Source organism: Salmo salar, chromosome ssa22, assembly GCF_905237065.1.
Source record: "Salmo salar chromosome ssa22, Ssal_v3.1, whole genome shotgun sequence".
Lineage (NCBI taxonomy): Eukaryota > Metazoa > Chordata > Actinopteri > Salmoniformes > Salmonidae > Salmo > Salmo salar.
The window spans coordinates 42,826,733-42,850,006 of record NC_059463.1 but is presented as its reverse complement, the minus strand read 5'-3'; the positions used below and the strand labels follow the sequence as shown (position 1 = coordinate 42,850,006).

At 41.5% G+C, this 23,274-nt stretch overlaps 1 protein-coding gene across 2 annotated transcripts in view; it reads right to left on the bottom strand.

Annotated features, from left to right (window-relative positions):
• Positions 1-21,249, bottom strand: part of LOC106583443 (inter-alpha-trypsin inhibitor heavy chain H3) — a 40,689-nt gene extending 19,440 nt beyond the window's left edge. For both annotated transcript variants that reach the window (XM_014167610.2, XM_014167611.2), the window contains exons 1-12: positions 21,106-21,249; positions 20,048-20,211; positions 19,843-19,947; positions 18,986-19,148; positions 18,050-18,160; positions 15,965-16,093; positions 15,766-15,882; positions 15,461-15,629; positions 14,834-14,944; positions 14,580-14,761; positions 13,921-14,100; positions 13,576-13,697 (exon numbers count right to left, since the gene is read on the bottom strand). In XM_014167610.2, the coding sequence (XP_014023085.1) occupies positions 13,576-13,697; positions 13,921-14,100; positions 14,580-14,761; positions 14,834-14,944; positions 15,461-15,629; positions 15,766-15,882; positions 15,965-16,093; positions 18,050-18,160; positions 18,986-19,148; positions 19,843-19,947; positions 20,048-20,211; positions 21,106-21,183 (1,631 nt within the window). In that variant the 5' untranslated portion in view covers positions 21,184-21,249. The remainder of the gene's footprint in view (positions 1-13,575; positions 13,698-13,920; positions 14,101-14,579; positions 14,762-14,833; positions 14,945-15,460; positions 15,630-15,765; positions 15,883-15,964; positions 16,094-18,049; positions 18,161-18,985; positions 19,149-19,842; positions 19,948-20,047; positions 20,212-21,105) is intronic.
• Between the last annotated feature and the right edge of the window lie 2,025 nt (positions 21,250-23,274).

Below are 23,274 nucleotides of genomic sequence, written 5' to 3'. Positions count from 1 at the left end.
TCTGTCATGCTGAGTTTTGATGCAGAGTGGATACTAGATAAGGTCAAGGTAGGAAGCGTTCGTTATCCAGTGACAGCTTTTGTTCAGAAACTATTATGGCGTTTTAGGTGTCAAGTTTACAGGCATATTGCAGCAGTGTGTAGGAGGGAGACGCCTAGATGTGAGAAGTGTGCATGAGACAAAGGAATGTGTGGTATCGGTGGAGAAAGTTGTGCATGTTAGTTGTGGGGGTGATCATGGGGCTGGAGATCGGAGGTGTCCAGTGAGAGAATGGCAGATTGAGTTTGCCATGTATGTTTTGGAATTTTATTAGGATCCCCATTAGCTGTTGTGAAAGCCGAGCTACTCTTCCTGGGGCCCACACAGAACATGAAACATTACATAATACAGAACATTAATAGACAAGAACAGAACAACATACATTTAAAAAAATGGCACACAGCCTACATATCAATACATACACACAAAATATCTAAATCAAATAGGGGAGAGGCTTTGTGACGTGAGGTGTTGCTTTATCGTTTTTTGAAAGCAGGTATTTTGTTCATTTGAGCAATAGGAGATGGAAAGGAGTTCCATGTAATAATGGCTCAATATATTACTGTATGCTTTCTTGAATTTGTTCTGGAATTGGGAACTATGAAAAGACCCCCGGTGGCATGTCTGGTGGGAAAAGTGTGTGTGTGTCAGAGCTGTGCGTAAGTTGACAATGCAAACAATTTGGAATTTCCAACACAATCTTATAAAAAGAAGAAGTGATGCATTCAGTCTCTCCTTAACTCTTAGCGAAGAGAGACTGGCATGCATAGTATTTATATCAGCCCTCTGATTACAATGAAGAGCAAGATGTGCTGCTCTGTTCTGGGCTAGCTGCAGCTTAACTTTTTTAGCAGCACTTGACCACATGGCGGGATAATAATCAAGATATGACTTAACTAGAGCCTGCAGGACTTGCTTTGTGGAGTGTGGTGTCAAAAAAGCAGGACATCTCTTTATTACGGCCAGACCTCTCCCCATCTTTACAACCATTGAATCTATATGGTTTGACCATGACAGTTTACAATCTAACGTAACAAGTAATTTAGTCTCCTCAACTTGTTAATATTCAGAACCACATTCATGTAAAGCTTAAAGAGCCTACCAGATGAGCTAAATGCCTTTTATGCTCGCTTCGAGGCAAGCAACACTAAAGCATGCATGAGAGCACCAGCTGTTCTGGATGACTGTGTGATCACTCTCTCCGTAGCCGATGTGAGCAAGACCTTTAAAAAAGGTCAACATTCACAAAGCCGCGGGGCCAGATGGATTACTAGGACGTGTACTCAAAGCATCCGTGGACCAAACGGCAAGTGTCTTCACTGACATTTTCAACCTTTCCCTGACCGAGTCTGTAATACCTACATATTGCAAACGTGCCCAAGAAAGAGAAGCCAAACTGCCTAAATGATTATCGCACCATAGCACTCACGTCGGTATCCATTAAGTGTTTTGAAAGGCTGGTCATGGCTCACAACACCATCATGCCAGAAACCCGACACCCACTCCAATTCCCATACCGCCCTAACAGATCCACAGATGAGGCAATCTCAGTCGCACTCCACACTGCCCTTTCCCACCTGGACAAAAGGAACACCTACGTGAGAATGCTGTTCATTGACTACAGCTCAGAATTCAATACCATAGTACCCACAAAGCACACCACTAAGCTTAGGACCCTGGGACTAAACACCTCCCTCTGCAACTGGATCCTGGACTTCCTGACGGACCACCCCCAGGTAGTAAGGGTAGGCAACAACATCTGCCACACTGATCCTCAACACTAGGGCCCCTCAGGGGTGCGTGCTTAGTCCCCTCCTGTACTCCCTGTTCACCAACAACTGCGTGGCTAAGCACAACTCCAACACCGTCATTAAGTTTGCTGACGACACAACAGTGGTAGGCCTGATCACCGACAACGATGAGACGGCCTATAGGGAGGAGGTCAGAGAACTGGCAGTGTGGTGCCAGGACATCAACATCTCCCTCAATGTGAGTAAGACAAAGGAGCTGATCGTGGACTACAGGAACATTGACGGGGGCTGAAGTGGAGCAAGTCGAGAGTATCAAGTTCCTTGGTGTCCACATCACCAAGGGACTATTATGGCCCAAACACACCAAGACAGTTGTGAAGAGGGCACTACAACACCTTTTCCCCTCAGGAGACTGAAAAGATTTGGCATGGGTCCCCAGATCTTCAAAAAGTTCTACAGCTGCACCATCGAGAGCATCCTGACCGGTTGCATCACCGCCTGGTATGGCAACTGCTTGGCATCTAACCGTAAGGCGCAACAGAGGGTAATGTATATGGCCCAGTACATAACTGAGGCCAAGCGTTCTGAAGTCCAGGACCTATATACTAGGTGGTGTCAGAGGATGGCCCCAAGAATTGTCAAAGACTCCAGTCACCCAAGTCATAGACTGTTCTCTCTGCTACCGCACGGCAAGCGGTACCGGACCGCCAAGTCTAGGACCAAAAGGCCCCTCAACAGCTTCTACCTCCAAGCCATAACACTGCTGAACAATTAATCAAATAGCCGCCCCGACTATTTACATTGACCCCCCTTTGTTTTTACACTGCTACTACTCGCTGTTTATTATCTACAGTATGCATAGTCACTTTACAAATGACCTCAACTAACCTGTATCCCTGCACATTAACTTGGTACTGGTACCTCCTGTATATAGCCTCATTATTGTTATGTAATTTTCTTGTGTTACATTTTTATTTAAATGTTTTGTTACTTTAGTTTATTATGTAAATATTTTCTGAATTCTATTTCTTGAACTGCATTGTTGGTTAAGGGCTTGTAAGTAAGCATTTCACGGTAAGGTGTACACCTGTGGTGTTTGGCGCATGTGAGAGATAACCATTGATTTGTTTTGATAGAGAGGATCTCATGTTAAATACTGTTGATGTAATATGGCTACAGATTTATCTGCCTCACCTAAAGCCCATTCTGGTGGGAAGCTGCTATAGACCACCAACTACTAACAGTCATTATCTGAATAGCATGTGTGAAATGCTTGATAATGTGTGTGATATTAACAGAGGTATATTTTCTGGGTGATGAAAACATTTACTGGCTTTCATCTCAAGAGAAAGCGTCAAACTTTAACTAGTGCCTGCAATGTGGTTCAGGTTAATCAGTCAACCTACCACGGTAATTAAAAACAGCACAGGAATAAAATAAATCAACATGTACTGATCACATCTTTATTAATGCTGCATACATTTGCTTTAAAGCAGTATCCAAATCCATTAGATGTAGTGATCAAAATATAGTAGCCATATCTAGGAAAACCAAAGTTCCAAAGGCTGGGCCTAATATAGTGAATAACAAGTCATTCAATAAGTTCAGTAGTGATTCCAATGTTGTTGATGTAAAAAATATTTGTAGGTCTGTGGTGTGTAATGAGGAGCAACAAGACACTGCACTTGACACATTTATGAAATTGCTTATTTTTTTTGTAGAAGGGCATTTGATTTATGTATTCCGGGGTTTTTGGGCACTGTGTCATATTCATGTATTTCTATGTTTAGTTAATTGGGGTTGGGACTCTCAATTGAAGGCAGGTGTTGTCTCTTTGCCTTTGATTGAGAGTCCTATATATTAGGGTGTGTTTGGGTTTGTATTTTGTGGGAGATTGTTTCTTGTTTTGCCTGTTTCTTGTTTAGCGCGAGTAAGCCTTACAAGACTGTTTCGTTGATCGTGAGTTCGTTCTTTTGTTATTTTGGTGTTCACTTCATTATTTCAATAAACATAAAGATGAGCATCCACATTCCTGCTGCATTTTGGTCCTCCTTTCCCAACGACAACCGTGACAACGTAGGTTTGATCATAGTTCCACATCTTTTACTCAATCGTGAAACTAATGCAATATACAATAAACTTGAAATACAAAACAAGAATGTCGTGACGCAGAGCAGGCATACACTACTCACAAAATTAACAACCCACGGCATACAATTGGAAAACCCCCTACATAAATATGATCTCCAATCAGAGGCAACAAGAAGCAGCTGCCTCCAATTGGAGATCAACCCAAACAAAACCCGACATAGAAACAGAAAACCTAGAACCCAAAACCTAGAAATAACAACCCAGACTGTCAACCAAACACCCCCTGTCACACCCTGACCATCTACTATAGAAAATGACTTCTTACACTGGTCAGGACGTGACAGCCATAATGTATTATTCCAGCCAAGGCGCAATTTAAATTTAGTCCACTAGATGGCAGCAGTGCGTGTGCAAAGTTTTAGACTGATCCAATGAACCATTGCATTTCTGTTCAAAATGTTGTATCAACACTGCCCAAATGTGCCTAATTGGTTAATTAATACGTTTTCAAGTTCATAACTGTGCACTCTCCTCAAACAATAGCATGGTATTCTTTCACTGTAGTAGCTACTGTAAATTGGACAGTACAGTTAGATTAACAAGAATTTAAGCTTTCTGCCAATATCAGATATGTCCTGGGAAATGTTCTTGTTACTTATAACGTCATGCTAATCACATTAGCCTACATTAGCTAAACTGTCCAGCTGCTGACCCACCGACCCTGTAGAAGTTAATGATTTTGTTCATTGGAAAGATTAGAAAATGTATGCATGACATGCCAGCAATAAACGCTGATACTACACATCCAAGTATATCTGATCAGATTATGAAAGACAAGCATTGTAATTTTGAATTCCGTAAAGTAAGTAAGAAGTGAAAAAATTATTGTTATCTGTCAATAATGACAAGACACCAGGGTCCGGCAACTTAGATGGTAAATGGCTGAGGATAATAGTAGACGATATTGACACTCCTATTTTCCGTATCTTCAATCTAAGCCTACTAGAAAGTGTGTGAGCTCAGGCCTGGAGGGAAGCAAAAGTAATTCCGCTAACCAAGAATAGTAAAGCCCCCTTTACTGGCTCAAATAGCCAACTAATCAGCCTGTTACCAACCCTTAGTAAACTTTTTGAAAAAATTGTGTTTGACCAGATACAGTGCTATTTTACTGTAAAGAAATTGATAACATACTTTCACAACGCATATAGGGAAGGACATTCAACAAGCACAGCAATTACACAAATGACCGATGATTGGCTGAGAGAAAATGATAAAAAGATTGTGGGAGCTGTTTTGTTAGACTTCACTGCGGCTTTTGACATTATCGATCATAGTCTACTGCTGGAAAAACGTATGTGTTGTAGCTCTACACCCCCTGCTATATTATAGTAACCCTGAATTATAAACTATCATGGTCAAAACATGTTGATACAACGGTAGCTAAGATGGGGAGAAGTCTGTCCATAATAAAGCATTACTCTGCCTTAACACTGTCAACAAGGCAGGTCCTACAGGCTCTAGTTCTCTCTACCGCTGCCACCACAACGTCTATTTTCTGTGACCTTTGATCCATTTCCGCAGTACAATTGACAACCATGGCTATAAATGCTAAAAAGCCCACCTTACTGAATCACATATTCTTCCTATCACTCTCTCTTGATCTCTGCCTACTCACAGGAATACTCTCAGGATCCCTCACCCTGTACCCATCTTCCTCTATCACCCTGTATACTGCTTCGGCATACAAGACTTTCTGTATTACTCTAACCCTGGTGTGGTGCGATGTTCTCTCAAATTTTTCTTGAACTTGATGAAAGCCAGTCCAAATTGAAATCAAACAGAAAATATACCTCTGTTGATATCACATTCATTATCAATAATTTCACACATATGATCCAGATACTGACTATTAGCACTCAGTGGTCTATAGCAGCTTCCCACCAGAATGGGCTTTAGGTAAGGCAGATGAATCTGTAGCCATATTACTTCGACAGTATTTAAAATGAGATCCTCTCTAAGCTTTACAGGAATGCGTCTCTGAATATAGACCACAACACCACCCCCACAGGCATTTCTGTATTCTGTAGATGTTATAACCATGTATTGCTACCACTGTATCAAAGATATTATCTAAGTGAGTTTCAGAAATATGAATGTCATGTTACTAGCAAGTTATTGACTTCATTAACCTTGTTTCTTAGGGCACATACGTTAATGTGGGCTATTTTTAGCACTTTTCTGGGATGCTTGATTGTTTTTACTGCTTTACTGGGAAGCGAATCAGAAATAGACATGCTCATGTTATTTATATTTGAGCTGATAGTGCAGGGTGAGTTGTACACAGTGGACTTCGAACTAGGGCACACCGCCTCAGTGCTAACAGTAGAACTCTGGTTCATAGGCATATGATTACTGCCTACAATAGCTGTAGGATCAGCAGAGGCATTCAGGGCAGTTACTGGGACATACATTAAGTTACTTACATTGTGTCTGCCAACGCCCCTGGGATAATGTACATTTGCTGCAGCATTATGACAATTCAGCAACACAATGGTAGGGATTAACTGATCTGGTCTTGGGTCATTGATAAGTAATTGTCTCAATGCAGCCTTATGTAGGGGCATAGAGCAGAGGCACTTACAGAAGTAGCACACATGGGGAACATTTTTAGTAGCCTAGTGTTTGGGAAAAATGTGGCCTTTTATAAATGCATTTCATGCAATTCAACATCCTTTTACACGACTTGAGACTTTGGCATAATCTTTTTTAATACCACACAAATAATCATAATGACAGGCTACTTTGACACTGACAAACTGAGATCAATAAAAACAGCCATGTCATGAATCCATCAATAGCCTAGGTCTATGTGTTTGGAGACATTGAGGGGCAGCGGGTAGCCTAGTGGTTGGAGCGTTGGGCCATTAACCAAAAGGTTCCTGGATCAAATCCTTGAGCTGTTAAGGTAAAAATCTGTTCTGCCCCTGAGCAAAGTGTAACCGATGTGAAATGGCTAGTTAGTTAGTGGTGGTGCGCGCTAATAGCGTTTCAATCAGTGACGTCACTCGCTCTGAGACTTGAAGTAGGGTTTCCCCTTGTGCTGCAAGGGCCGCGGCTTTTGTGGCGCGATGGGTAACAATGCTTCGGTGGGTGTCAGTTGTTGATGTGTGCAAGGGTCCCTGGTTCGAGCCCAGGTTGGGGCGAAGAGAGGGACGGAACCTACACTGTTACAAAAGCAGTTAACCCACTGTTCCCCGGGCGCCGTGGATGTCGATTATGGCAGACCCCCGCACCTCTCTGATTCAGAGGGGTTGGGTTAAATGCGGAAGACATATTTCAGTTGAATGCATTCAGTTGTACAACTGATTAGGTATCCTCCCTTTCCCATATTGTAGGCTACAATATGAGGAGGAAATTAGTCCTAAAAATTCAGTTTCAGTTTCACACTCCTTTGTGAAGGCATAGGTTGGACTCGTGCCAAAGCACTTCGTTAAGCAATATTTGGAAGTTATTCAAATATTTTGGTAGCCTACAGCAAAGCAGGAGCCATTTGCTTTCCAACCTGTGTTTTCCCGCTATTGCATTTTAAATATTGCTAAAGGCCTGTTGTCAGCATGCTGTTTGTTTACTGACAGATTTTCAGAGCGTTCCCTCCGGTAGACTGCCTGGTTATTAGGCTACATCTACATCTAGGCTATATAAAAAAAAAGATTATAGGCCTTGTCATGGTGTAGTGGGCTATTATTTATGTGTCCAGATATAAATATTTTATGACGCTTACCCAGACACACTTGTCTAAATTGATGGGTCGTGTGAAAGAAATACTATAACACCCAGCCACATCTGGTGGTGGAAGAGGTACTAAATTGTCATACTTGGGTAAATGTAAAAGATAGCTTAATAGAAAATGAGTGAAGTAAAAGTCACCCAGTAAAATATTACTTGAGTAAAAGTCAAAGTATTTGGTTTCAAAAATACTGAAGTACCAAAAGTAAATGGAATTGCTAAAATGTACTTAAGTATCAGAAGTAAAAGTATAAATAATTAAAAATTCGTTATATTAAACCACACGGACCAATCTTTGAAAAACATTTATTGACAAACGAAGCATTTGTGTTTAGTGAGTCTGCCAGATCAGATGCAGTATGGATGTTCTCTTGATAAGTGTGTGAATTGGACAATTTTCCTGTGAAAATGTAACTAGTACTTTTGGGTGTCAGGGAAAATGTATGGAGTAAAAAAAGTATATTATTTTCTTTTGGAATGTAGTGAAGTAAAAGTTGCCAAAAATGTAAATTGTAAAGTCATGTACAGATACCCCCCCAAAAATACCTAAGTAGTACTTTAAAGCATTTGAACTGAAGTACACCACTGCCCAAATGCCTTTACACCAGTACATTAGCATACTTAACATTCTGTTACACACGCACTTATCACATAGTATTCCATACATAATTTAAGGCCATGCAACCTGAGGTGATACCTTAGTGAGATGCGCATGTACAGTACATCAACAGATGCATGCACCATATATTTGTGTGTTGGACACTTGATATGGTCACATGACATTGTTGGGGTATGTTACAAAATCATGCTACAAACACACATATCAATATTCATTTTATATATCAATATTTTGCTGTCTTGCTAAGTGGATGGGTCTCTACAGACGGTGTAAATGGTACAGCCAAATGGTTACTTGCGTAGTAGCAATATCAGAAATAGATAGTGCCAATATAAATGAAATAATATACAGTATGTACACGAACAATACCAATAACGATAGTGATAGACGAGGCAGTTATATGCATACAATCAGGGGTAAAGTAGCTGAGCAGCAGGATAAAAAAAATAGTAGCAACAACGTATGGCGTGTGTTTTAGTGCTGATGATTGGTCCGTCCGAACCACGCATGAACAAGGGAATCTATATTCGGAGAACCTGTTTCTGTCCATATCCTCTTTGTCGCAAAACACCCTAATCTTCTCAAAAAGACACGTTTGTCTATCTGTGTCCAGTCCAGGTGGTAACTCGATTGAGCTTTGTAACATTTGTATTATAAGTTTTACATTGTAAAAAGTACAAATGATTTTTCATGCCATGAGAGGTATCGGATCCGGCAAAATAGGTTTCAGAACAAGACAGTCCAAAATGGATCCGGCTAAAATGAAGCACTGGTTATGGGTAAAAGTCCACAATGAAACTAACATTCAAATGTGGAGAATGATACATTTGCATCTGTTGGCCATTATTAATTAGCCTGTTTGGCCATTATTAATTAGCCTGTTATTTGCTATGCCTATGTAGGCTATTATTTAATACAATAAATGTTGAAATTATGATATCACTGGAGTCATTGCAAATCAATTTGTGCCACTTGTGTAGCCTATCTGGAGCTGGCAAACGGATTTAATAAACAGCCTATAACTTTAATTTATTGTTGTTGTAGCCTTGTGTTATTATGCAATTATTTATGGACATGTTTAGTTAATAAAATTGGAAGTTATCAATTGTGATCATAGTCACAATTCTGTCGCAATTGCTGATCAGCTGATGTTAGAATGCATTAGATTGAAGGCAACAGTCAGTCAGATTAGGCTACAGGTAAAAACACCGGCTGTTGTTGACAAGCACATGCCTATTCAGTTCATATCCATATTTTAATATTTGATTCAGTGATTGAAATTACAACCCCATCCTCAGTAGCCTATTCCAGCAGGCCGTTGGGCAACGGAAGCACTTCTTACCTCGAAATTGCCTTGCTGTTCATGTTGAATAAATTAGTCTGTCAATTTGAACTATGCAAGCTGCTAAATCGTTCATCTAACATCTTGCCTAGGCTACTGTAGGCTCTCTGAAATTAGATGTAGGCCTATCAGGGGCTGTAGGTTACCTGCATCTAGCTAACCCAACCATGACAACGTTGAATTACAAATCATAAACCCAGATGCCAATTGAAATGTCAATCTCGCAAATGGGCCACTTATAACAGTTTGTAGTCTTAACATCTGGCACATAATGTCACGTCTGCCAGAAAATAGCCTAACATACATTTTTGGAAGTTTAATAAGGGAAAATTCTATTTTCTATTGCGACAAATTCCTTTAGTCACATTAGCTTGCAATAATTATTATTTTGATGGAAAACCACATTTTGATTCGTAGGTTGTTTGAAGTTAAGTCGAGATTCCTTCTTAGTACGCTCGATAACATTATGAAAAAAGGGTTCATTAGCTAAATGTGGCAACTCCCCTCTTGCTGCAAAAAACAACATTTTGCGCTAGTTTTCAGGCCTTGTGGGCAGGTTTTGTGTTGTCATTGGGCTATACATTTTAGCTTGACCTGGTAACTGTGGCTGTCAGAGTGTTTAGTTCCTTACCAAGTACTGCTGTGAACACAAATCTCTGTTTTGGACATTATTTCCTTTCTGACCAATTTATTCATCACTGTGCGTGAATACCAGAACTGTAAGTAAGGTATATGTTTTTCCCCTGTTTAACAGACGAAGTTGTCAATAGTTTAAGAATATTTTGGTAATTATTACAGAATTAAGTATTTTGTTTAAATGCTAGCTATCTAACATTGTTAGCTACATTTTCAACATCTTACATGGATAACAGTTAATTGGATAATCAGAGCTGAGTGACATGGCACAGAATTGCAAACCTTGTTAATCTCCAATCAACATTAAAGAACCGTCTCTCTCACGTCGCTCTAAAAGGAGTACAATTGCCATAATTTCACCTACTCAGTGTACAAATTCCAGAGGTATCACCCTCTAATTCAGTATTGATTGATGTAATTATTTAATTATGTTGCTATATGTTTAAATTCACTTTTCCTATCTTGATTTTGTCGGTTGTGACCTTTCATATACAGGTAACTGCCAAAATAAAGGAAACACTGGCATAAAGCATCTTAATAGAGCATTGGGCCACCACGAGCCAGAACAGCTTCCATGAACCTTGGCATATGTGATTGACATACTGTATATTATTTTCACAATCAATTAAATACATTAATTTCAGTATTTTTGTCTTTGACCGCCATCTTGCCCTTGTATACATCCTCTCCTTCCCAGATAAATATTTTAAATGTACATTTCCTTCTTCCTTTGTTTTAGCATTTTTTCCCCTTTCTTTTTTCAAATATTCTTGATATTTCACAGGGGCAGTTTTTATCCTCTCTGTCTTTCTGCTGTACTTTTCAGCATGTTGGCACCTAATGGATGTCCCTGTCCTTCAATAACTACAAATAATCCAAAATAGAAATTATTAAATCAAATCAAATTTTATTGGTCACATACACGTGACCAGCAGATGTTATTGCGGGTGTAGCGGAATGCTTGAGCTTCTAGCTCCAACAGTGCAGTAAAATGTAACAATTAATATCTAACAAATTACACAACATATACCCAATACACACAAATCTAAGTAGGAATTAATTATGACTATATACATATGGACGAGCGGTGTCAGAGTGGAACGGACTAAGATACAGTGGAATAGTATAGAATACAGTATATACATTATATGAGTAATGCCAGATATGTACATTATTAAAGTGACTAGTGTTACATTTATTAAAGTGGCCAGTGATTTCTAGTCTATGCTTATAGGCAGCAGCCTCTAATGTGCTCATGATGGCTGTTTAACAGTCTGATGGCTTTGAGATAGGTGCTGTTTTTCCGTCCCTCGGTCCCAGCTTTGATGCACCTGTACTGACCTCGCCTTCTGGATGACAGTGGGGTGAACAGGCAGTGGCTCAGGTGGTTGATCTTTTTGGCCTTCCTGTGACGTCAGGTGCTGTAGGTGTCCTGGAGGGCAGGTAGTTTGCCCCCGGTAATGGGTTGGGCAGACCGCGCCACCCTCTGGAGAGCCTTGCGGTTGCAGGCGGTGCATTTGCCATACCAGGCGGTGATAGAGCCCGACAGGATGCTCTCTATTGTGCATCTGTAGAAGCTTGTGAGGGTTTTAGGTGACAAGCCACAATTCTTCAGCCTCCTGAGGTTGAAGCGGCTCTGTTGCGCCTTCACCACACTGTCTGTGTGGGTGGTCCATTTCAGTTCAGTTTGTCAGTGATGTGTATGCCAAGGAACTGAAGCTTTCCACCTTCTCCACTGCGGTCTGGTCGATGTAGATAGGGTGGTGCACCCTCTGCTGTTTTCTGAAGTCCACAATCCTCTCCTTTGTTTTGTTGATATTAAGTGAGAAGTTGTTTTCAAGGCACCACACTCCCAGAGCCCTCACCTCCTATCATCGTTGGTAATCAAGCCTACTACTGTTATGTCATCTGCAAACTTGATGATTGAGTTGGAGGCGCGCTTGGCCATGCGGTCATGGGGGAACAAGGAGTACAGGAGGGGGCTGAGCACGCACCCTTGTGGGGCCCCAGTGTTGACGATCAGAGGAGCGGAGGTGATGTGTCCTACCTTCACCACCTGGGTGCGGCCCGTCAGGAAGTCCATGACCCAGTTGCACAGGGCGGGGTTCAGACCCAGGTCCTCAAGCTTAATGATGACCTTGGAGGGTACTATGGTGTTGATGCTGAGCTGTAGTCAATGAACAGCATTCCTACATAGGTATTTCTCTTGTCCAGATGGGATAGAGCAGCGTGCAGGGTGATGGCGATTGTATCATCTGTGGATCTATTGGGGCAGTAAGCAAATTGAAGTGGGTCTAGGGTGGCAGGTAAGGTAGAGGTGATATGATCCTTGAATAGTCTCTCAAAGAATATTCAATAGTCTCTCAAAGACTCTCAATAGTCTCTCAAATGCTACCATCTATCCACGGTTTCTGGTTAGTGTAGGTTTTAATAGCCACAGTAGTTACTACGTCTCCTATACACTTCCTTATAAACTCAGTCACCATATCCGTGTATGCGTGTAGATTTTCGCAAGCTACCCAGAACATATCCCAGTCCACGTGATCAAAATAATCCTGAAACGTGGATTCCGATTGGTCAGACCAGCATTGAATAGTTCGAAGCATGGGAACTTCCTGTTTGAGTTTCTGCCTATAGAACAGGAGGAGCAAGATGGAGTCGTGGTCAGATTTGCCAAAAGGAGGGCGGGGGAGGGCCTTGTAAGCATTCCCAGAAGTTTGAATAGCAATGGTCGAGAGTCTTAGCAGCGCGAGTAGTACAGTCGATATGTTGATATCTATGTTTTTAATGTAGATCATCACATCAGATGTTTTTTTCAATCAATGTAAAGAAAAACAGTGTCAATAGACTTACTTTGGACTTTAATGAATCCCCATGGCTGGAATATCCTTTGGACAGATGTACATCCCCAAAAACATATGAGTCTCAAAACCAAACTTTATATATTTAAAATATTATATGTTCTGTATTGGCACTTCTTAGAAATACATGAAGATTTACTAACTTGTTCACACATTTTCTTAAAATGTTGGCAGACTACTCACTATGTGGTCATGGAGAGGGTTGCAATCCCATTTCCTGATTTTAATTGTAGGGGTGTGTCTTAAGGCACATTCATTCTACAGTCTTTTAATGTGTGTGTTTTGGTAGTGACATCAAAAGTGGGGACTGCATTTTTCAGAGGAAGATAAATAAATACTAAATAGATCAGTATCTTTTAAAATAATATAAGAACAACTAGGATGGAGACCTGCATAGACACAGGTGCAAATACACCCAATAACAGACAATGCCATGCAAAGCAGACTCACTCTTTGTCCAGTAGCTGCTTCACAGTGAGGTAGGCCCACAGCCTCTGGATGTGGCTATCAGGCCTGGCTTCAATGGGCTTGTCCATTGGTATTGTCTCAGAGTACATCACCCTATTGCTTCTCTGAAATAATCAAGGCATCCTCACATTACAATACTAAACATTGACTTTATTGTATATTTTGACATTTGGCTGAACCCTCTCCAAAGTACTCATATGGAGCGGTAATTTTATAATTTTTTTTATTGCTTTCAAAATCAAAAGAACATACAAAACAAGGGACAGAACAGTATGGAGTGATTTGACCTATGTACAAGTGAAGGTAGCAGAGTAGAGGTGACCTCACCGATATGGCTATGACCTCTGCAGTGAATGTCTCTATGTTGTTGTCGGTGATCTGGCCAGACACCACGATCTCAGAGCCGTTGTAGTACTGGCTGAAGTTGGTCTGGGTCAGGTTAGCCCCACCCACATACACCATCTGCACATCCGTCAATAGGGGTGTGGCCACCTCTTCATAAAAGCCCTGTTAATCATACATTACAGGTAACCTAGAGGTTAAGAGTGTTGGGCCAGTAACCGAAAAGTTGCTGGTTCAAATCCCAGAGCCGACTATATGAAAAATGTGTCGATGTGCCCTTGAGCAAGGCACTTAACCCTAATTGCTCCTGTAAGTCACTCTGGATAAGAGTGTCTGCTAAATGACTAAAATGTACAGAGGCCATTAGTCACGCCCCTTGCTCCTCCTGGTTTCCTCTCGCATAATCTACATTTAGGAAATCAGGACACAACAGTAAAGCCTCCTTAGATGAGATATGATCTTATTGCGCTTTAAAGGTTGGTTTAGCCCTTTTATATTCCAGCTAATTAAGCTTATTTGGGACGATTTTTGATCATTGGTGTTTTATGATTTATGTTGATACAGTATGTAAGAAATCATTCAAATCCATAGTAGTGCAGAGACTGTAGTGTGAATACAATGCCTCACAGTGTGCATTCACTTACCTGCAACTGCAGAGCAGCATCAGAGTCCTCATATATTCTGCGTCCCACACCACTGTTCTCCAGTGCCATCTTCTCCAGGAAATCAAAGTTGACATCCATTCCAAAACCGAGACAGTAGAGCGGGAATTTCTTACCAATGGCTTCCTTTACATTCTTGTGGATCTTTTCCAGGTTGGTCTCACCTGGGGATAGTGAGATTGCCTTTCATTGTGTGTGTGTGCCTGTGCGTGTGTGTGTGCATGTGTGTGCAGTACCTGTGGTTGGGTCTCCATCAGTGAGTAGTATAAGGAGGGAGGCTGAGCCCTCTCGTGGGTTTCGGTTTAGCATGGCTATGCCCTCCAATACAGCAGCATTGATGTCGGTGGCTAAGAAGAGAAGAGAGAGGACCACACATCTATGTATTAGCTCCTATTGTCACTAACTAGGCTATTGTTCATAGCTCCCATTATTTTACCCTTTTGTGCACTTTTGATTTGTTTACACAGCCACCCCAAGAACCCAAATTTGATTTTCTTTCTATATCCAATGTTTTTTTTCTGACTGTCCATTTCTTGTCACTCTTCCTTTAAAAATGTTGGGGTGGTTGTCATGGTAACAGCAGGTAATGTGCAAAAAAAACAATCACTTCAGTTAACCCAAATCTGATCTAAACCAAAATCTGATCTAAACCAAATCTACATATGGAGATGGTATAAATCAGAAGTTAAATGATGGGATACCATGTGGTTATCGTTGTTTACATGTTAGGAAATATGAATTGGGCTGCCTGTGTAAACACTGACTAAGTTTTACAAAATTATGATACACTGTAATTGTATTGTTGGCTTTGGAAACCTTTGAAAATAGGGAAGAGGATTAAGTAAGTAAATAATAAATTGTACCTCCTCCGTCGCGAATGTGTCGAGCAAAGCGCTTGGCAGCCTCCAGGTTTTCCTGGTTGGCCGGCAGCAGCTCCTTCTTCCAGGTAGACACAGTGTTGTCGAAGGTGATCAGGCCAAAGTGGTCATCCTCCACCAGGTCTCCCAGGATCTTCAACAAGGCCTCACGAGTCTGACAGTGCATCAAAATGCAATCAACCAATCAAAATTAATTGTTACATGCATTGAATAGAAATATATGTACAATGCTCAGTCGTTAAGCCTTTAGCGTCATTACAGCAGGCAACACATTCAAAACACAAACAAACCTGCTCCATTTTCCTGCCGTGCATGGAGCCACTCCGATCGATGATGAACACTACATTCTTTGGTATGCGTGGTAGATCACTGGGAGCAAAGTGATGGACAAAATATCCTTTTGACTCCTGAATAAAGAATCAGATGGTGATTAAATGACAGGGTAGAAATAAAGAAATGAATGACACGATTAGAGTGGGATAAGTGTACCTTGAGCTCTCCCATGGATGTGTTCCTGTGGACGTCATAGACAATGACCAGGTCTCCGTTCAGGCCCTGTTCTCCACAGCTGTCACACTGACTCTGCAGCTCCTTGCTTGGGTAGAAATGTACCCAGGCCTGCGGAGATGGTGGTAGTTTAGGCTTCTGCTTTTAAAAACACAGCCTGCTTTAGCTTGCCTCAGCATGAGATCATTCATTTAGAATTAACATGCACAGATACGTGACAATGACATGGGTGCGAAGAATAGGGTTTGAAATTATGCCACAATATTTTACAATGTTTTGAATTGAATACATTTGAAGGTGTCAATCCCCTTAGCTCATCTTCATGTAATATATGTTATGTATTGACTGGACATGCGCAGACCAGAGCATGCGCAGACCAGCTGGCTGGTGTGTTTACAGACATACTGTATTCAATCTCTCCATGTCCCAGTCTGATGTCGCCACATGCTTCAAGATGGCCACCATTGTTCCTTTACTCAAGAATGCAAAGGTAACTGAACTTAATGACTATTGCCCCGTAGCACTCACTTCTGTCATCATGAAGTGCTTTGAGAGACTATTCAAGGATCATATCACCTCTACCTTACCTGCCACCCTAGACCCACTTCAATTTGCTTTCCGCCGCAATAGATCCACAGACGATACAATCGGCAACACACTGCACACTGCCCTGTCCCATCTAGATAAGAGTACCTATACCTATGTAAGAATGCTTTTCATTGACTATAGCTCAGCATTCAACACCATAGTATCCTCCAAGCGCATCATTAAGCTTGAGGCCCTGGGTCTGCATCCCGCCCTATGCAATTGGGTCCTAGACTTCCTGACGTGTAGGAAACAACACCTCCACTTCGCTGATCCTCAACACTGGGGCCCCACAAGGGTGTGTGCTCAGCCCCCTCCTGTACTACCTGTTCACCCATGACTGCGTGGCCAAGCATGCCTCCAACTCAATCATCAAGTTTGCAGACGACACAACAGTAGTGGGCTTGATTACCAACAACGATGAGACAGCCTACAGGGAGGAGGTGAGGGCTCTGGGAGTGTGGTGCCAGGAAAATAACCTCTCACTCAACATCAACAAAACAAAGGAGATAATGGTGGACTTCAGGAAACAGCAGAGGTAGCACCCCCCTATCCATATTGACAGGACCGCAGTGGAGAAGGTAGAAAGTTTCAAGATCCTCGGCATACACATCACTGACAAACTGAAATGGTCCACCCACACAGACAGTGTGGTGAAGAAGGCGCAATAGCGCCTCTTCAACCTCAGGAGGATGAAGAAATGTGGCTTGCCACTTAAACCCTCACAAACTTCTACAGATGCACAATTGAGAGCATCCTGTCGGGCTGTATCACCGCCTGGTACGGCAACTGCACCGCCTGCAACCGCAAGGCTCTCCAGAGGGTGGTGTGGTCTGCACAACGCATCACCGGGGGCAAACTACCTGCCCTCCAGGACACCTACAGCACCCGATGTCACAGGAAGGTCAAAAAGATCATCAAGGACATCGACCACCCGAGCCACTGCCTGTTCACACCGCTACCATCCAGAAAGCAAGGTCAGTACAGGTGCATCAAAGCTGGGACCAAGGGATGGAAAAACAACTTCTCTCTCAAAGCCAACAGACTGTTAAATTTCCATCACTAGCACAGAGAGGCTGCTGCCTATATACACAGACTTGAAATCACTGGCCATTTAAAAAAATGTAAAACTAGTTTCTTTAATAATGCACTATATTAATGTTTGTATATCTTGTATTACTCATCTCATATGTACTGTATTCTATGCTATTTTACTGTTTCTAAGTCTATACCGCTCTGACATTGCTCATCCATATATTTATATATTCTTAATTCCATTCCTTTACTTAGATTTGTGTGTATATGTTGTAAAATTGTTAGATTTTACTTGTTAGATATTACTGCACTGTCGGAGCGAGAAACACAAGCATTTCGCTACACCCACAATAACATCTGCTAAACACCTGTATGTGACCAATAAAACTTGATTTGATTTTACATGTTCTTTTGGTTAGCTCTACATTACTCTGTTGTGGACACTACCTCACTAGAAGCGTGTGTTTTGGTGATGGCATTAGCCAGCTCTTTGGTGCTCAGCCCTCCTTTTATCTCCAGGAAGTTAATGCCTGGTCGTTCATTGATGTACACGTCAATCTGGCCATAAGGAAGAGAAGGAAAACATCACATCAACCCTTATGAGCACTATCCACCTGATTTCACTAGGACGAGTATTACTGTACGGTGCATTCGGAAAGTATTCAGACACCTTGACTTTTTCCACATTTTGTTACATTACAGCCTTATTTTAAAATTGATGATATATACATAAATTTATTTTATCCATCGACACACAATACCTCCCTGACCAAGGCCGTTCTTCCCCATTGCTCAGTTTGGTGGGGCGGCCAGCTCTAGGAAGAGTCTTAATGGTTCCAAACTTCTTCCATTTAAGAATGATTGAGGCCACTGTGTTCTTGGGGACCTTCAATGCTGCAGACATTTTTTGGTACCCTTCCCCAGATCTGTGCCTCGACCACAATCCTGTCTCGGAGCTCTACGGACAATTCCTTCGACCTCATGGCTTGGTTTTGCTCTGACTTGTACTGTCAACTGTGGGACCTTATATAGACAGGTGTGTGCCTTTCCAAATCATGTCCAATCACTTGAATTTACCACAGGTGGACTCCAATTAAGTATTAGAAACACCTCAAGAGTGATCAATGTAAACAGAATGCACCTGAGCTCAATTTTGAGTCTCATAGCAAAGGGTTTTCACTTTGTCATTATGGGGTATTGTGTGTAGATTGATGAGTGAAAAAATGATTTAATACATTTTTGAATATGGCCGTAATGTATCAAAATGTGGAATAAGGGAAATGGTCTGAATACTTCCCGAATGCACTGTGCATGAGTACATGTCTTGATAATGCTAATGACTCATCAATCAATGTTCTGTCTCTCTCTCAATTTCTCTCTCACCTTGAAGTCAGCGACAGGCTGCATGGGCCGAGCGTGGATCAGCAGTTCGTACTTGCCCAGTCGGCGTTTCAGCAGCTCCTCATAGGTCAGTTCAAAGGTCACCTTACTGAGCGCGGCCACAGTCACAGACGTCTTAAACTCCTCAAGAGTCCTCCCCACAGAACTGAGGAGACATATAGAGACAGTCTAGCACACACCAACACGCACATGCTGTAGACACTAGACAGAGACGCACAGAGGGGTCCCCCTCGGTAGCAGAGAGAAAAATCTGTAGTTTTAAAGTTCATTTAGTTAAATTCTACGCATTTTTGCCATTGATCTTAGAGAAAATTTAGCAGTTTTAAACCAAATTGTCTGCAAACATTTTGTCGTGTGGCTAGGAGAAAATGTTGCTGTTTTAAAATTACTTTCCTGCAATTCTACACATTTTTACGATGGGGGAGAGAATATTTCATTATATTTAGGCAAATTAGCTGGCTAATGCAATGATCCTGCTTTGTAGTATACCGAGATATAGTGGTAAAAAGATAGATGGGAAAACTCTGATTGCCAGTCATAGCGAAAAAGTAGCACTCCCTATACATGCAATGCATTTTTTCTTAAAAGTTGGGTAAACTGCGTTTACTTGCATTTACCCTCCACTATACCACTGACCCCTATTGGTAATTGAGTGACTGTCAGTGACTTACATAATAGGAAAACTGTTGATGCACTACCAAATTTTGAAATTGAACCTTGTGTCGTCTATTACTCTAACGCTCAACAGTAGGTTGAGACCATGACTGAGTTACACAAACAAGTGGCCACTTATGTCCTTTATTGGCTAGGGCCGGCCCTGCAGACACCCACACACACACCTGACTATGCCAGCGCTTTGGCCACGAGACACTGCCTGAGTGTACTGCTGCTGAGCCTCCTCCTTCTGTTTCACAACCCCATCATACATCTGCCCCTCAATGGTCCTGAGGAAGAGAGAGTTTATATGCAAACATTTGTGTAAGCTATATGTAAGACAGTAAAGATCTGCTCAGGCTCAATAGGGATACATTCACGTAGACCCACATTTTGAATTTACTGATGAAAGCTGTCTTGGGAATTTTGACATGGAAATCTATTTCCTGTGACTGGTCGATCCGATTGGCCACACGACTGGTGATAATAGTGGTCGCATAGCGACTGGTCACTGTGGAGTTGACGTGAAAGCTGTAGATGTCCCAGTCCCTGTTCTATAAAGGATCAAGAAACACCATCAACACTGTTTACTATCAGACAACATTTGAACACAGATGCAGACTTTTTTGCACACACAGTGTTAGCAGTGCAATTTCTCAAATGAAATGCTTAAATACTAAATTGAAATTCCAATTTAGCATTTAAGCATTGCATTTATCAATACCCATTCCAAATTACATTTAATGATTGGGATGCAAAAATGATTAATGCAATTTAGCGCTTAAGAGTTACATTTTAAAATTAGCAATGATATCCCTCCATAATACTGTGGCATGTGGTGGCATGACTTTCCCAGAAAACAAGACTGCCTCTGTACACACACTCACTCAAGTCACACACACACTCACTCAAGTCACACACACAAGTAATCGCACCATTTAGGAATAAATAATAACCAGTAGAACTCAAGATGAGTATATCTGAAACCTGATTGGGCTCGGACTGGTTACACCTACTTGTTTGTTCGACTGCATTCTAGACTCATGCACTCTCGAAAGAGAAAAACGTGTTGACCAGTCGGTCTTTCACCCCAGACGTGACATGATAACATGTTGCTGTTTGTCTAGCTAGGAGACATGGTGCACTCTATCTGTTTTGGGCTGATAGGATGGTTTAGGGAAACAGCAACCAGGACAACAGTAGACTTGTCTAAGTCTAACACAGTATAGCTCAATCTAACCCCTAAAACTCGAGGGGATTTTGAGCTCTCCAACCTTGTGCTCTCTGCACATCCAAAACTGTAGTCAAAAGACACTGAACTGATGTAACCCCACAAAAACACACAGTCAATCACATGCATGCTAATCAACACAACAAAACACAATATCATCCCTGACAGAGTGCCCTCCCCCTTGTGACCCTGTGTCCTGTGCGTGACCCTACTGTACCTTATTGGTCGTTGCTGTGGTAACGCAGGCCAGCAGCAGTCCAAGAAGGCCGACTCGTACTGTGACTCCCTCCATCATGACCTCAGCAGAAATGAAACCCCACAAAACACACACAGCCTTTTAAAGAGGAGCACAGTATGCTATTGGCCAGCAACCAGCGAGTAGGGGCGTCATTTCAGCTAACCTAGGGTATGGCAAAGTGATTAAGGAAAGTTAGAGGTAGTTTTGCGAGACAATGCTAAGTAGCGTTAGCGCAATGACTGTAAGTCTATGGGTATCAAGATACCCATAGACTTACAGTTATTGCACTAACGCTAAATAGCAATGGCTGCGAAACTACCTCTAACTTTCTTCACACTGGACATAGAGAAATAAAAATGGTATCCGCAAGTTAATCTGACTCTGGGGAAGTAGATAAAGGGCCTCATTGCCAAAATCCCAAAGTACAGTGCATTCGGAAAGTATTCAGACCGCTTCCCTTTTTCCACATTTTGTTACATTACAGCCTTATTCTAAAATGTATTCAATTAATTGTTTTTCTCATCAATCTACACACAACACTCCCTACTGACAAAGCGAAAACATGTTTATATTTTTGCTAATTTATAAAATAAAAAAACAGAAATACCTTACGTACATAAGTATTCAGACCTATTGCTAAGAGACTCGAAATTGAGCTCAGGTGCATCCTGTTTCCATTGATCATCCTTGAGATGTTTCTACAACTTGATTGGAGTCCACCTGTGGTAAAATGAATTGATTGGACATGATTTGAAAAGGCACACACCTGTCTATATAAGGTCCCACAGTTAACAGTTCATGTCAGAGCAAAAACCAAGCCATGAGGTCAAAGGAATTGTCCGTAGCACTCCGAGATAGCATTGTGTCAAAGCACAGACCTAGGGAAGGGTACCAGAACATTTCTGCAGCATTGAAGGTCCCCAAGAACACAGTGGCCTCCATCATTCTTAAATGGAAGAAGTTTGAAACCACCAAGACTCTTCCTAGAGCTGGTACCCCCCGGCCAAACTGAGCAATTGGGGGAGAAGAGCCTTGGTCAGGCAGGTGACCAAGAACCCGATGGTCATGCTGACAGAGCTCCAGAGTTCCTCTGTGGAGATGGTAGAACCTTCCAGAAGGACAACCATTTCTAAAAACCTGTTATTGCTATGTCATTATGGGGTATTGTGTGTAGATTGATGACGGGGAAAAAATTATTTAATCAATTTTCGAATAAGGCTGTAATGTAACAACTGTGGAAAAAGTCGAAGGGGTCCGAATACTATCTAAATGCACTGTATCTTTCTAAGAAGTGGGAGGGAAGGGGTGATCGACTACAGTGGTTCCTTCTTTAAACGTTCAGAGTTTCTTATTTTACCAGGTAAGTTGACTGAGAACTTGTTCTCATTTACAGCAACGACCTGGGGAATAGTTACAGGGGAGAGGAGGGGGATGAATGAACCGAGATATACAGCGTCACGGCTTCATTGCTCCAGAACACTACAAGGGGGAGTTAGAGCACTCATTATGCATTTGGGTCCCAAGGTTTTTATATGTCCAATCATATCGATTGGTTCCAATGACGAATTTTGACGTGAGCCACCCTTGCCTTGTGGCATTCTTCAACAAAGATGACTGACAAAACATTACGGTGGAACCAGATGTAAGTTGTTATAACGTCATAAAGTCAAGCAAAAAATGTTCAATTGAGAGGAATATGTTAGTTAATGTAGAGACAAACGTTTGTGCATATTTTGTCATAAAGTTAACTTACGAAAATTGCTATTTCCCAAGTTAACTGACTAGCTAATATTAGCTAGCTAGCGTTAGAATGAATTTGTAATTCGTGTTTAATGTTTTAGGTACTCCTGAGAAAACCAGCAAACCAGGCTGTCGTCTTGCGAAACAATGGCTGTAAAGAATCTAGCTAGCTAAAGCATTTACTGCAAATTGAATGTACAATTGTGTAAGCTTGCCTTGCAATGCAGCTGAAGTAACATAGCTAACTATTTACTTGTTTATTGTGTAGTGGAGGATAACAAAAATAACTATGCCTATGGATGTGTAGCTAGCTACAGTATGTAGCCAATCTGTGTATGAACCCTAAAACGTTTGGTATGAATATTAGTTCAGAACCTATGAACCTCAGCTATTATAGTTGTATCAACT